General features: G+C 36.4%; 2 protein-coding genes and 1 long non-coding RNA gene across 4 annotated transcripts in view; 1 reads left to right on the forward strand and 2 right to left on the reverse strand.

Moving 5' to 3' along the window:
- Nucleotides 1–150: 150 nt before the first annotated feature.
- On the forward strand, nucleotides 151–2,394 carry LOC126878289 (uncharacterized). Its single transcript, XR_007695628.1, has 2 exons — nucleotides 151–1,014; nucleotides 1,793–2,394. It is a non-coding gene; the product is annotated as an uncharacterized LOC126878289 (long non-coding RNA).
- LOC126878106 (histone chaperone asf1) lies at nucleotides 1,846–3,803 on the reverse strand. Its single transcript, XM_050640588.1, has 3 exons — nucleotides 3,438–3,803; nucleotides 3,052–3,167; nucleotides 1,846–2,912 (listed from the first exon to the last, which is right to left on the reverse strand). Exons 1-3 carry the CDS (start codon nucleotides 3,544–3,546, stop codon nucleotides 2,541–2,543), a joined length of 597 nt encoding a protein of 198 aa, XP_050496545.1. The 5' UTR covers nucleotides 3,547–3,803; the 3' UTR covers nucleotides 1,846–2,540.
- Nucleotides 3,804–5,355: 1,552 nt separating this feature from the next.
- LOC126873613 (uncharacterized) overlaps nucleotides 5,356–14,704 on the reverse strand; it is a 123,489-nt gene continuing 114,140 nt past the window's right edge. The window contains exons 3-6 of one of the 2 annotated variants that reach the window (XM_050634780.1): nucleotides 14,055–14,188; nucleotides 10,780–13,988; nucleotides 9,191–9,686; nucleotides 5,356–8,120 (exon numbers count right to left, since the gene is read on the reverse strand). In XM_050634780.1, coding sequence (XP_050490737.1) covers nucleotides 9,244–9,686; nucleotides 10,780–12,904 — 2,568 coding nt within the window. In that variant the 5' untranslated portion in view covers nucleotides 12,905–13,988; nucleotides 14,055–14,188 and the 3' untranslated portion in view covers nucleotides 5,356–8,120; nucleotides 9,191–9,243. Of the gene's footprint in view, nucleotides 8,121–9,190; nucleotides 9,687–10,779; nucleotides 14,189–14,704 lie in introns of both variants that reach the window. The other variant, XM_050634702.1, reaches the window with a different exon arrangement.

A 14,704-nucleotide genomic window follows, 5' to 3' on the forward strand; every position in this document is an offset into this window, starting at 1 on the left:
GTGGTTGCCAGTGATGTAATAATACTATACTGGTCCCTCGTCTCTCACAAACAATGGAACACTTTCGCTATGTACATATGTATATACTTAATTCGCTAATTCGGGATAGAGTATATTTGTAAAAAATAACTGCGAATAAAATTGATTTTTAACTTAGAGTTAGAGTATATTTATTGTTTTGTATATTATAAATAATACGAAGATATTTATGTTTCTTAATGTTAAATTTGATTGATAATTATATTTTTAAGATTGTATTTTCTAAAGACAAAATTTAATAAGTATTCTCCTTATTGAGTTGTTTGAATTGAAGTTGTACTCACATTATTATCGATACGTGTAGCTTCGTTTTCAACAAAATTTTCAATTGCAGTTTGTCTGCAGAAGTATGGTTATGGAGTTACCATACTTTAATACCTAAAGTTTAAGCGATACAACAATTACATTTTACAAAATTTGAAGTATGTTACAAATATCAAATATTAAATATACATCACACTATTAATCTATAAACGAATAAATGTATAAATATCTAGTTATTTTGTATGCATGATCTTTCTTATTCAAATTCAAATTAACCTCGAAAATAATTATAGTAAGGATAATTAATGTATTCTATTAAATCTTCTATCATATTAAATTTTGTATTATATTGACCTTTAAATTGTAATTGATGTATTATATTAAATATAAAAATTTCTTTCGTAAAGAATATGAAATGTGATTTGTCACGTTCTTCTCTTTAAATGCAAGTGTTATATTACTTATCAATGTTAATGTCTCAATAGCTTCTAGAATATGATCACATAAAGAGATTTTGGATACTCATAAGTAATCTGTAATTTGAATTTGTGCGTTCAGAAAGGTAGATTACGTGACTATTCTTTTCATAAATGTTTAATAGATTCTCTTTTTCGCCTCATAAAAAGTTTTCCAACTGCGTCATAAGGATAATTGGATCGTAATATGATACAGCGACACAAAGCAAAAATAAAAAAGTACCAAAATAAAAAGGTGATAAATTAAAAAAGACGAATTCTATTAAAATAATTGTATGTAAATATGTTTTAACACATTATGAGGAATCTTTTTCTTCTCTTTTGCATAAAACATTTTTAATTCTAAAAAAAAAAAAATACTTTTTTAATATAAATTTGTCAGGTTAGGCCCTCTGAATGTATGCATGTAGATAGACACTCTCGTTGTGAGACATTTAAATTTCTTCGATAATATTGTAAAATGCACCTTTGTATTATACGTTATAAATTAACGAATTGATATATACAAATAAATAAAAAAGAATTGATGCAAAACACAAGTTTTTAATGTGCAATATATTAGGAATTTTTCTTGTTTATTACTCGATGTATTGTGTAGATTGATACTGTTTTTTAAATTACATTTTCTAATTAATAAATATTGATAACTGAATTGTTCAAAATTTACTACAAGGTTGATACTAATTGTGTAAATCCAGGAAAGTAATCCATTTTGAAACAGCATACGTGAAAGCGAGGGGGTAAATAGTTTCAGTAACGTATATATTGCAATATCATGGATTCCTATTCATGGCAACTTTTGTATCATAACTATGAATTAGAAAAAGTCGAAAATATGAAGTTTATATCAATTATAATTGTGCGTATTAGGAATAAAGTTAAATTTGAGTTAGAAACTTTCTATTGTTTATATGACGTTTTTTGATTGTGAATTTTCAAAATGCTTTAAAGACTGCATAATACATTACTAGATTTATCATTACATCATAGTTAATGTTATTTTATTTCTACAGGTCTTTAGACCTAGATAACTAGAGAAGATGGAATATTTAAAAACAATGTATAATGAAGTAAAAAACATAATGTGTATTTCTCATTTTAGTATATATGTATATACACTGATGAAATGGGAACAGCCTTATTTCTATTAATTTATGATATAATAAGCCATAATACTTAAAGTATTAAACACAAAAATTCCAAACATTTCTAGAATATCATCATACAATCAGCTTTAAATTACCGTTATAAGTATTAATGTTTAAACAGTTCCAGAATATTTTTCATTGTATTAACGACCATGATGTTAGTTTGAAGTACATTCTTCTTTTATATTCTGTTATTAAAAAGTATTCCAGTACAATATTTTTCTTAATAAACTTATGGTTTATAATCTCTATTAGAAATTTACTTTTTCATGATTAATAAAATTACTTTTTTTTTCAATGATATATAGTAAGTATTCCTAGCTTCTTTCTAGAAGACAAACAATTATACATAAGTATCCAACAATAAACAGTTTCATTTCTATACAAAGTTAAAATAATCTTATTATTGTGCAATTTTCTTTGAACATATGAGCTTCCTTAATAAAGCAAAATCAATTAGCATGTACCACATAAAAGGCTATCATTTTCTTATAATGTTTTTCCTCTGAGGTATCCAAATATATGAACCGTTCGAATCTTCTTTCCAGGTACTACTTCATTCATCATATTATGGTCTGTGCTAGCTTATGTATTATTGGCAGTTAACGGACATTCACATCACTTCCATACTATTGTGTGTATTTTCTGTAAAACCCAATGTAGATGTTGGTGCATCCTGTGATGTCTCTTCTAATGATTGTGCATCCATGCCTTCTGGTACATTGTTTGTTGCCGTACTTGCTCCATCATCCCAGTTTATTTTGAATCTAGTAACACGTGGTTTATCCCCTAAGATATTTCTTTGTACTTTATCAAACTGAGGTTGTGGTGGTGGATTTTCTCTAAGTTCTGCGTCTGTGTACTCATTATTTATAAAGTAACCAACACGCACAAATTCATGTCCCCTATATGAACAAGTTAACAAAACAACTGTGACTCCTAAAGCATCATTTACTGGAATTCTACTGACATCAGGGGGATCAGCCTAAAATATGCAGTAAATATTGAATTTATAGAAAAAACCACCGCTCTATGCATGCATTAAGTATATATTTAACAAAAGATTTTTAACAGAAACTCATAGCTATCATTTCATACTAAGTTAGACAATATTGTTAATGTACCTGAAAAATGAACATATGCCTTCCTTCAGGAATTGGCCCAACATAAATTGTGTCTAAAACCTGGTCGAATTCTTCGGATTCTGCACTTCCGACATAGATCATTTTCCATTCTAAATCTGCAACACCACCATCATTATAACACATTCTACTGCTTATTTCAAACAAATCATTCAATATGAATTTTAAAAGAAAATATACTGAAATTGAAGGCAAAAAAAAATGTCAGAGAAAGTTTCACTAATTTGTCCTTGGAGAGCTTGGTATTAAATTATTGAAACTAACCTAGCATAAGCACCAAAAATATTTGGATATTTCTTCATTTTGAATAACACTGACATCAATTTGTAAACATATTTTGTAAAAGAAGATAATATACAAAAATGTACCTTCTTTTAGTTCTTCGATACATTCAAAAGTAACTTCGAACTGAAATGGATTGAGGAACGGTGAAGGATTATCGAGAACGGCTACATTTGCTAACTGAACTTTGGCCATCGTTGACTTCGTTTAACTAATAATTTCACCAAAACACTGACAATTTTACAAAAACGAGTTTAAGGGACTGTTTGCCAGATTTTGTTCTTTGTACTGTATTAGACAACTAATCTCTTGATAAGCGTAGGATCTCGAATTAAAGTATAAACAATTTCATCCCAACACACTGCTTGCTTTGGCGGCAAACGAACCAAAGGACGTTTCCGGTGTTTCGGGAACTACCGAAACTTTGTACAATATAGCATAGGTACATCTTGCACTAATGTAAATTTAAATGTCTCCTCTTTTAAGTCAGCATACAATTTGAGAAATACGTATATGAAAAATTCATTATTAATTTTATATGTACTTCAAAGATTGTTTAACGTAACTATTATAGTAATTTACTTATTCATTACGTATCTTTGAAATTCTATTCTTTAATGTTAGCATAATGTAATTACATTTTGCATGAACGTAAGATGATTTGAATGGGATAAATTGACGTTTAAAAATAGAGAAAATTGTAAAAAGAAATGCCTTTAATAATACAAATTTTGCTTGTTTTAACTTAAATCTGTACATTTGTAAGATATTGTCCTTAAGGATTATTTACAATATAGAGATACGTAATTGGTGCAATTGCAAATTTTTCAAATCCAATCACAGAAGGTAATAGATATCTTGGACAAATCATAAAAAGGATAACTTTCTATCTTCGAAGGATTAAGATGTGTCACAGACTTTAGTTGAACGAAATTTATCGAAAGAGTATATATCGTTAAATTTAAAATTAAATAGTTGGATAAGCATAGACGTGATACTACATAGATCCAACATTTATTGCAATTTTCTGTCTGAGAGTTTACAAAATCCATTGCCAGTTTCCAATCATTTTCAGTGTTATCGATTCAATATGGAATACATCATTGTCTGTGCTAATATTTTTATGATATTTATAACCAAATTTATATTCATATATCTTATAATTATCTTATAATTATGTTATCTATAATTTCAAAATTTCTTTAATTTACTTTCAGATCATTTGTGGTTAATTGAAAAGTGTAATGGTTCTGTTGTTTTTAATTTAAAGATAGTATTTTAAATTTCACTGGTATTTTGAACTATCCATAATGGAAGAACTTACATTATTCCCAGCCAATAATGGTAGAAACTATATTTTAACAGCTGATAATTTTATCAGCTTCGGTAGTTTAGTTGAATGTAATTTTTATAATAATTATTTTAAATTCTAAAGGCTATATAAAGACTACAAATAAGAGATCTAATTTATAGTAATATTATTGCAGGGGAATTAGGTTTGATCATACGTCGATATAAAAATTTTTATTAGATAAATCTTTCGTTCAGTATTTCTACTTTTTGTCGATAGATGGCTACCTATACGCAATTCGTTCTGTAATTCTCCCCACTCCATTAAATGCTTTTTCACCACAACATCAAACACTTAATTTATATGTATATCAATATCTTCAATCACATAATATCGATATCTAATGTTAAATGTGTAAGATATCGCATCATATAACTATATCATTTAGCTAAGTACATTTTCATTTTTTTAACTAGATTCGTAGGTCCAATTTAAGTCTACAATCTTTATCTCAATAAATACGATACAAATATACTACTTTCGATTATTAATTTTGGAGTAGTTTTATATAGAAAAACTTAGAATTCTTACAAAACATTGATCCAATTTCTTTTATGTTTGACATATGTTTGTCATACGTTATCATATTCAAAGAATAATTATTCTGATTTTTTTCTTTATGGAAATAAAATTACTCTCCGAAACAACCAAAGTTTTTACATATAAGGTTTATTAAATATTTTTTATGTACATTATTCCTGACATACTTGCGTTATCTATACAGAATTGCTTTTACATCGCGACATAGGTCGGCAAACAACTTATTCTCAAATATTTTCCTTTTTTCCATTTTTATTAAATGACGAATTTATAAACAAGCAACATCGAAAAAAATCGCTCTAAACTGCATTTACTATTCGTTGCGAGTAGCACCGTTTGATTCATAATTAGGTCATGACAATTAACTTAATTTGCACTGGCATTAAGAAAATTAAAACTTTATGCTCAACGATTATTTCACGACGCAAAGTACAGTATACGCAATAATAATGCGAAACGTTCAAACAACGCGAAAATATGGGACAAAACTAAGATCCAAAATACTTTCAGACAATCTTATAGATTAAACAAATTTTTCTGTAGAACAATGGCAAGAATTTGTTTACATGTCCGATCATTTTAATTTATTATATATCTTCGTGTTTTTTTTTAAGAAAAGTAAAAAGGTAAAAAAGATAGATAATTATTCTGTGCAACGATTAATATCAACATAATCGTAGATAATTAGGAGAAACATAATAAGGTGTTTCGCAAAAAAGCTTTTATTTACATTTGTTCCTCTTTCTTTAGCGCTATGTTTTTTTCTTTAATCTAAAATTGCAATAAAATTCCACAAAATCGCATTCACACTTATCAACAACTTGTTGTGGAATGTTTGACATAATAAATACAGCTTTCGACATAAATTAAAAACGAGTCTTGCATTTACAACTCAGAATTATGAGGGGGTGGAGATTAGGTACGTGTGTGTGTAGTGAACATGTGGACGTGTATGATCTTGTGTACATGAGTACCCAAGGGCTGACGCTTGTGTTAATGTCTGTTTACATGTGAATCTCGGTGCGTGTCGGATAGAATCTGCACAGATTCTATCGCAACGAATTTATATCTACTCACGACGAGCCCGTATACCTTATTTACAATGTCCATATAAACATATACACTGCGCTGACCGCTTATTTAACCTATTACCAATATTACGAAGTGAAGAAAGTAGAAAGTACTGTTTTGTACCGTAGGTTCAATGCGAAAGAAACGCGTACATACATACATAGAATGTATAAAGGAGATGACTTAAAAAAGGAGAAAAAATAAGGAAGAGAAAGAAAATAAAACAAATGAGTTAAAAAGTAAATTAAGAAACTACTAGAAAGAAGAAAAGGAAAAATTAAGAAATAAGAAAGGAAAAGGTGGAAGAAACGGAAGAAATATGCTGGCCTGTGCGCGAAGTTCAATCCTTCGTGTGTGGTGTCTCCGACGCGGAGAGGAAACATCGTTACATCGTGCTTGTCGCTCGACATTGAATTCGTTTAACAGAAATCGCTGATATCCGTCTCTACGAGCGCAGTAGCATCTACCGGCTACATCGACGTAACTTAATATGTAACAGGGAATTCTTAATCCAACCCTTAACTGCTAAATCAATCTTACAATTGGACTGAGTGATAAATTATTATCGACTGTACAACGCCGTTAGTCTTTTTTTTCTTTACTTCTTCTCAATTTTATCATCATATCTTCCTTCTTTTTTTTCTCAACTTTGCTTTCTTTTTTTTTTTTACTTTTTACTTTGCTTTCTTTCAACTTGACAACGAAAACAAAAAAGAATGTACATTTTCCTACTTCCTCGGAATTATTTCTCTTTCGCAGAACTACTACAAACCTTCCGAGTCTCGTTTCGTTTTTTTTCGTTCATTTATTTGGACCACGTGAATAAGTTTCCACTTTTTTATTGTTTAACATATTTTTTTCGCTTTCACTCTTCATTATAAAATATACTTCCTCTCGATATCGCAGAAGCCGTGAATTACGTGCAGGCGGGATCTCGAGGAAGAATACACGCGTATCGGTCGAACAGGTGATAAAAATGGTATGTCGAGCACTTGAAATTTGTACAAACGCACGGTTCATTTTCGCTAGTGAAAATTTAACGGGCCGGAAAAAATTCCACTTCTTTCTGGAAATAACTCGTGTCGTTAAAACAAATTATTCCGTGAGTTTTGCAAATGAAGAGAGGTAAAAAAGTTATATAGTGAGAAAAATAAATTACTAGATGGCGTGTCCGTGGTTTACCCACGGGGCCTCGCCACGATAGCTTTCTTCACCGAATCACGTGTTACACCGATACGTTTCCACAGCCGAGTTTTTCTCGCTACTAGAAGAAGGTAAAACGAAAGAAAGCTTGCCTCCTATAAGTTTCCATTCTTTTCGATTACGATATACGATCGTTCGTTTGAATCACATGAACCTTAATAAGTACCAAGTGCCTAATGTAAGGTCAACGTTCGAGATACCCTGAACACTACCCATGTTAACAGGTAGAGGAAAGAAACTCTAATTACCGAGAGTTTCACGTATACATTTTTCCTTTTATCTTTTTGTTAATCTTCGTTACATTTTTTCTTCTCCGCCTCTCGATCGAGAACCCCGAAATAAATATTACGGATACCATGAACAGCAAAGGTTCGTCGGCTCGGACGCAGACGCGAAGCGGGAGAATGCGAATGGCGAGTTTTCATATTTTTTTCCATTTTTCGCTTTAAGGTTTTGTCTATACACAAGGACGTATCTTACATAGAGTTAAAGGTAAAATTAGTTTCTTCGAAGTTGTTTAGACCATTAGTCGCCAGAGAGGGAGCCACGGAACATATTCTTATTCCTTGTACAATCTTCGTTGACGATCTCCTCTGACCATAATCTGCAACAGAAAGAGTGTAAGGAACAATCGCGAGAATATTGTAAAATGTCGCATTTTCTTCTCGTTCTATACGATCGTAATTTTAAATCTCCCGAAAGGAAATTGCTGCTTATCCCTCGTTATCATTAAAAACTATACATAGAATCTCTTAAAAGAGCGGTATCGTTCGTATAGCCCGGAAAGCTGGGAGATTTCATGCGCGCGCATCCCGTTAATTCATTGTTTCTATTAAATTACTTTTAAAGCTGCTCTACATAGAAGAAGAGCAGGGGCAAGGAACTTTAATCTCTGCTAGGTAAACTTTTTTATCAACTTCTTAGCGAGATAAAACGCGCGGAATCTCAACTTTTAACGATTCACACGGCCGCGTTTTCCCGCTACTCGCGTTCCTTCATTTTAACCGAATTACGCGGGCGCCGTTGTGTATCAGACGCCTTTATGACGTCTGGGCAAAAACTTCATGGAAACTGTTCTTTATCTTTTATCGACAACGTATGTATAGTTTCATATTCCCTGTATACCCACTATACCTGTCATATACCTCAGCCAACACACTAAATTTGAATTTTAACTTTACAGTGTCTACAACATTCCATTTAAGGATAAACTAACCTCTAACTTGAAACATGAAACATTGATGATTTCTATCTATAATGTAAAATAAAAAACTATAGACAACAGTTTTTTCGCATATGAATCACATCTACTCTAACACTCTCTACTATTGTCAGGTCTCAACTAAATTCACGTTTCATAAGGAGAAGTTAACTCCGAACTTTAAGTTAGATCTAGTTCGAATTGAGAATATGAAACACCGACCGACGTCTATCATGAGGTATAATAAAAGCTATATACGACATTTCCTTTACATGTCAATCACTTTTTCCCTGACAGTCTCCGGTTATTTCCAGTTCTCTATTAAACTTATTACAACTATAAGGAAAAGTTCATTTCTAACTTAAAACATACAATACTGATGACTTCTACAATAAGGTATAACATTGTTTACATATATCAATCACCTCTTTTCCTAAAACCTATACTTATTTTTAGTTTTCAATAAAACTCACCGAGTCGACGGGAACGAGAAGTTATAATTTGGAACACCTGGAACAATAGACTTTTACGTATTGATGTACAACTGATGGTGAGCCTGATGCTGACTCTGATGCGGATGCTGCAGCGAGTGTTGATGCTGGTGCTGATGAGGATGCTGATGCTGCAGCGTTGGGTGTCTCGCGTTGAATCTCACGCTTCCGGCCAGCGAACTTCCTCTACCATGGGTGCCAACAACGCTCGGTGTATCCGACAGTTCGTCGTCCTCTGCTCCTAGACTACGAAACCTGACGAACCCATCCTCGTCAACGAGCATCGTAGAGCCTGTGGTCGGTGTTTGCTCGTGGATACCGCCACCGCCTCCCTGCTGCACAGGCGTGTGTCTGCCGCGACTTTCGGAGTTCCTTAGAGTTTGTATCCCATTACCATGCCGGTTTAACGAGCCGCGACCTTCGTGCGGGAAATGGCCCATGGTACCTGACTTGCGAATGGAATGCCTCTCAAAAGTACCTGCAACAACGACCATATTATTCAGCATATATAGTCCCATGCTTGGCAGGGAAATTGTTTGTTTATTATGTTTCCAATTTTTTTTTGTTTTTCTTTCGCTTCGTTACGGTTCGTGGTGTATCTCGTTTAGGTAAACCAATAATTTGAGTGCCCGAATACGCGGAAGAGTTATTTGTTATATCTCTAGTTTTGTTTTTCTTTGGTATGGGAGCTTTGTTAATGGAAAGCGGATATGACATTTTATGACATGTTAACGCGCCATTAAGTGTAGGTCCTAGAAAGGGTTTGACAGAAAAGTGTGCGCGATGAAAATTATTTTTTTAAATTACTAAGATTATCGAATTTTTTCGAATGGACACGAAGAAAAGGGTACTTGAAATGATACTTGAAATAATTGTTCACTTACGTTGGATTCTAAAACGGACACACGAATAGAAAAAAATCAATGTTCTCGGACAATACGCTATTCCGGTCGTGCCATCTTAGAGGTAATAGCGTGTCGATTAGAAGACAAAGCGTAAAAAGAACTGCTGATTTCGGGGTTTCAATATTGTACTAATACCGCGAGTCAGCGTTCTGAACTCTTCTCAGGGCACGAACTGTAACAGCACGTTGCTCCGGATGACCTAATTTATCGTTCTATATCTCGCAAGATTATTAGAAAAAAACAACAATTTCATTTCTCATTTCAACAAGTATTTTATGTAGTATTATGAAATATTCTTCTGCGAACATCCTCCTGCTCCAGAGAATTATGTAACTATGTTTTCGTAAAACTGCTTTAAAAACAAGCAGATCTTTGTTTTTCTCTAGAAATTAAAAGAGCGAACTAACTTCTTTTACTCGTATTCTACAAAAAAAAATTTTTTTTTACGTAAAAATTTACTTTTAAACGAGATACACAAAAATTAACGAACTCTCTTTCAAATCTGCTTGTCACGCTTCAATGCAATTTAAGAGGAAAAAGAAGGAAACGCTGGTAGGACCCGCAAGAGGTTAGAAAATTCTCTCACGAACCAGAAAACGAGAAGTAATTCGCCCGTTGATTCAGCTCGTAACGTTGAATCACACGGTAGCGCGCGCGCATCGATACCTGATATGTTCAAATGTTCGGGCAGCGTGTTCAGCGGGAAGCTATCGTCGTAAACCTGTTTCCCGGTTCTCATCGTGTAATTCTGGATCGCCTGGTTGGTGCTACAGATAGCTGGGTAAAGCACGTCGTCCATATTCTCGGTGGAGGTCGAGCTACCGCATGGAAACAGAGCGAAGCCAGAATGGACCGGGTGTTGTTGCAGCTGTTTCTCCCGCAACGGGTACTGGGATAGACTGGCTACCCAGGCGAGTAAACCGCATACTGCTAGTTCGAGTAGCCTAACGGAGAACTGCCAGCCCCACCATAGCCATGGATGCGATTGTGGTCTTTCCTGGACATTCCCAAATATGCCATACAACTGGACGAATCCCATCACGATGAAGAATAGGGCGGTAGCGATACTGGTAGTGATGGCAGTGCTCAAGGCCATCGTGGTAGGATCAGCACCGACTATGTGATTCGTCCCTGCCGTTTTGTTATTTGTTAACAGGATCTGCGAGCGTACCACCCGGTAGACGTACATGTAGCCTAGGCCAAGGATCACGCAGACGATGATATAGATGCACTGGCAGATCAACGGCAATATCTTCGCCTCATCCGGATAGCCAAGCACGTGCGTGGACACGTGCAGGGAGACACAGAGAACTATGTGTATCGTAGAGGACAATACCAATGCAGCTGGCGACAGAAACCTGTTGTTTAAAGATGGGGCCTCTGAGCAACGAGCTAAGTATAGCACCAAGGTGGCGAACGCGGTGGATAATAATGGTGCTGGTAGGTACATGAGCACTCGGGACAGAGGCTCGGGCAGTGAATGGCCTAAATTGTAAGCGTCGTAGAACAGGTGAAAGCACCTTAAAGTACAGACGATGGTGAGAAGCAGATGAACCGTGAGGAAGTACGACTGGATGAGTAGATTCGTTGCTTCGTTGAAACGAACGATCTTGTAGATCGAGTATAGAGCCATTAGCGTGAACAAGATCGCAGTGACGTACACGTGGAGGAACCAAGCGATCCGCCAGGTGGACTCAAGGGGATGCGTGTCAACTTGAGGTACAATGCGGTCACCAGCCTCGTTGGGCCTCTTAGGAGGTGGAGCAGGAGGTTGTGGTTGGGGATACGGAAGCCTTTCCGTGTCCACTATCTCGATGTTCTCTGTCTTGAAGCCGTTTTCATTCCTGAGCCCGTGATAACTGTCATCGTCATGCCTCCTGGTATTAGGCAAATTGAAAATCGTCGGTTGTGTAACAGATTTGGAAGTATCTAACGTGCTAGACGTCCTGGTCGTTGTTGTAGACGGCGTCGTCATCTTTTCGGTAGTTGGAATTACCGGCGCATTTTGCGCCGGGCTCTTCGTGGCCAGAGGCTTCAAAAGTATCTCTGGAATATCTTGTTTACGACCGTTGCTGCCAGATAATATTCTCGAGATGCTTGGGTAATGCAGAGTAGGTACAAACTCGTTAGTATTGTTCCTTCTGTCCAGCTCGCTGGACTCTACCACGTTCTGCTCCTTACTGGGCGTATTCAACGGTTTGTTTCTAGAATGAGAGTGTCTCTCTGGCACTTGAGAGGGACCCTGAAGATCGGGAGGCCTAATGGGTATCCTCTCATGGGCTGGCGTGCCGCTCGGTGGTGGTACCGGTCTCTTGAGACCCGAATGAACATCCGAGTTGGTTCCTCTCAGCGTTGGCTTATTTGCAAACGGATGAAGGTACTCGGGAGGCAGGGGAGGGGTGAAGAGGGCGCGAGACGGGGGAGCGTACGAAGGCAGTTCGCGGAAGGCCGGCGACATGGTCGCTCGAGGAACAGGAGGATACCTGACGGATGGTATCGACGAGCTCGTCGTTGTGGTCGTGGTAGTGGTCGTCAAAGGCGACGGTACCGTCGACAACGTTGTACTGGCCGAAACTTGAGCATCATAGGCGGGCACGCTGCGTTTTGTGGTCGCCGAGCTGTGCGCTACCTTGTTAAATATGGCCGCGAGGTTTTTCTCTAACGCGGTGTTGTCCAGGTTAAAAATAGGGCTATTAGGTCCACCATCGCCGCTCGCTGAACAAAGAAGGATCGAGCAGGAGGACAGTACCATCAGCAATGTCGACAGGAGCAGACGCATCATCGGGGTCATGATGATGCTCGATGATAGTAGTAGAACCTAAAGCACTGACAGTTGGAGAATTCAGCCGGGCATCGGTTCATTCCATAACCATGAGTAGGAAACGAGAGAGCTTGCTGGCACGCATGCACGCGACGACGAGTGCACTCAACGTTCTAAGGACACTTGTGAAGACGTCTATGTATCTTCTTCTAACGAATCCCTATATTTTCTCTGCCCTCTGGCTCAGTGCGTTCTTTAAAAATCTCCTCCGTCGATATTACAGCTGCGCGGCCAATCTCGCAACGAGTCTTGCCTGACGAGGTGTGCAACCTGAGTCAAATATTACATTCCTAAATGTACAACGACGGCGGCGGCGATGGCGGGCTAGTAGTCTATGCGTTCTTGGCGGATTCCCCTGTTGCGGTGTTGGTTATCAACGGCATCTGTTGCATTTCCACCCTTCAGATAGTAACTATATCACTGGCCTGATCTTTGGGAGCGGTTTCGTGGTCAATTTACTTCGTCCTCCGAACAGTTGGATCCCTCCTAAAACGCTTCGAATTCTCTCTCGCTCTCTCTCTCCGTTAGCTATACTTGTATATGTGTATATATATATCTCTACATTTTAGAAGAGAATTCTGTGAAACCAAGTTTCCACGCGATTCGTCGATAAACGGACCCAGCTGAATGGACGTTAGAAATTAAGATAGGACTACAGTTGACTATATTCTCTGTCCGTTGCTGTTGTTGCTGCTTTCTATCAACGGTATAGAACCACACACATAGCATATACAACATATACTAAAGCTGACCTTCTTTACGGATTTTCTCTACTTCGTTATATGGTAGAAGAGAGGCTCTACACACGACCAACTATTACCGCTTCGGCTCGTGTACTTCCATTATATCATCGGGATTCAATAAGCCTCGGATTATTTCGCCGTGGTAACGGCGTTACAACGTTGCCTTGTTCCCGGAGCAAGACTCGATTTAAAACCTATCTACTTTTACGGACGATAGAACGTCGGCGAACTTGTTAGCCGGGCTTAATCCGATATCATCATTGCTCGAAGCCATCCCAGATTCGCGAGAGCCTCGGGCGAAACCTGAATTCCTGAGGGTACATTTAATGTCTAGAATCAGTCGGAGTTCCTTCTGGATGGGATGGTCTCGTAGTTACCGCGTCCATTCATTTCCTCGAAATGCGTGCGCCACCGTTTCCGCCTGTTCCTCTTTGTCGCTCTAACTGTTTTTGTGCACTTGCTGCTGGCCACTTTTCGCCTCTCTCAATTGGTATCTCTGCGCGGTTACGACCTGTGAAAAATATTTTTCCGTTACTTTTCTTTCTGTTATTTCAGTCGAATATCGATTACGCTGGTAGAATATGAATTAAAAATGTCCGATGAAATTATATGGGATGAGAAAAGATAGTTATTGGAAAATGTAGTAAGGGTAGAAGAAGGGGCCGAACCAATTATTCGCGCGATAAGACGCATGTTATATCAACCGATCTAATTTTTAACCCGATGAACTTCTTCTAATTTTAATATCGCCTAATGGCCATAGAAAGATTTTATGCTGAGAGAATTTATCTAATTTTGAACTATGATTTTTAAATGACCTTATTATATCTCTCATGATCCATAAATGGCATTTGGAGCTCCTTACTTTGTGCTTATTGTAAAAAGGAGATTGAATTTCAATAGAATTATGTTTGTTCAAGATAAATCAAAGAAAAGGCGATAATATTCAAAACAACCCACCGATTGGAAAGGTAACTGTTTAAATATACGGGCAGGAAATATGTATATTTCAATGTCTATCACGTGA

Source organism: Bombus huntii, chromosome 1 (genome assembly GCF_024542735.1).
Source record: "Bombus huntii isolate Logan2020A chromosome 1, iyBomHunt1.1, whole genome shotgun sequence".
Classification (NCBI taxonomy): domain Eukaryota; kingdom Metazoa; phylum Arthropoda; class Insecta; order Hymenoptera; family Apidae; genus Bombus; species Bombus huntii.

Bases quoted from the DNA above. Each gene is read 5' to 3' on its own strand.
- LOC126878106 (XM_050640588.1), bottom strand. From the start codon at position 3,546: ATGGCCAAAGTTCAGTTAGCAAATGTAGCCGTTCTCGATAATCCTTCA. The intron at 3,168-3,437 runs GTACATTTTTGT...GTGGTGTTGCAG, and splicing joins TATCGAAGAACTAAAAGAAG to ATTTAGAATGGAAAATGATC. The intron at 2,913-3,051 runs GTACATTAACAA...TGCATATTTTAG, and splicing joins GGCATATGTTCATTTTTCAG to GCTGATCCCCCTGATGTCAG.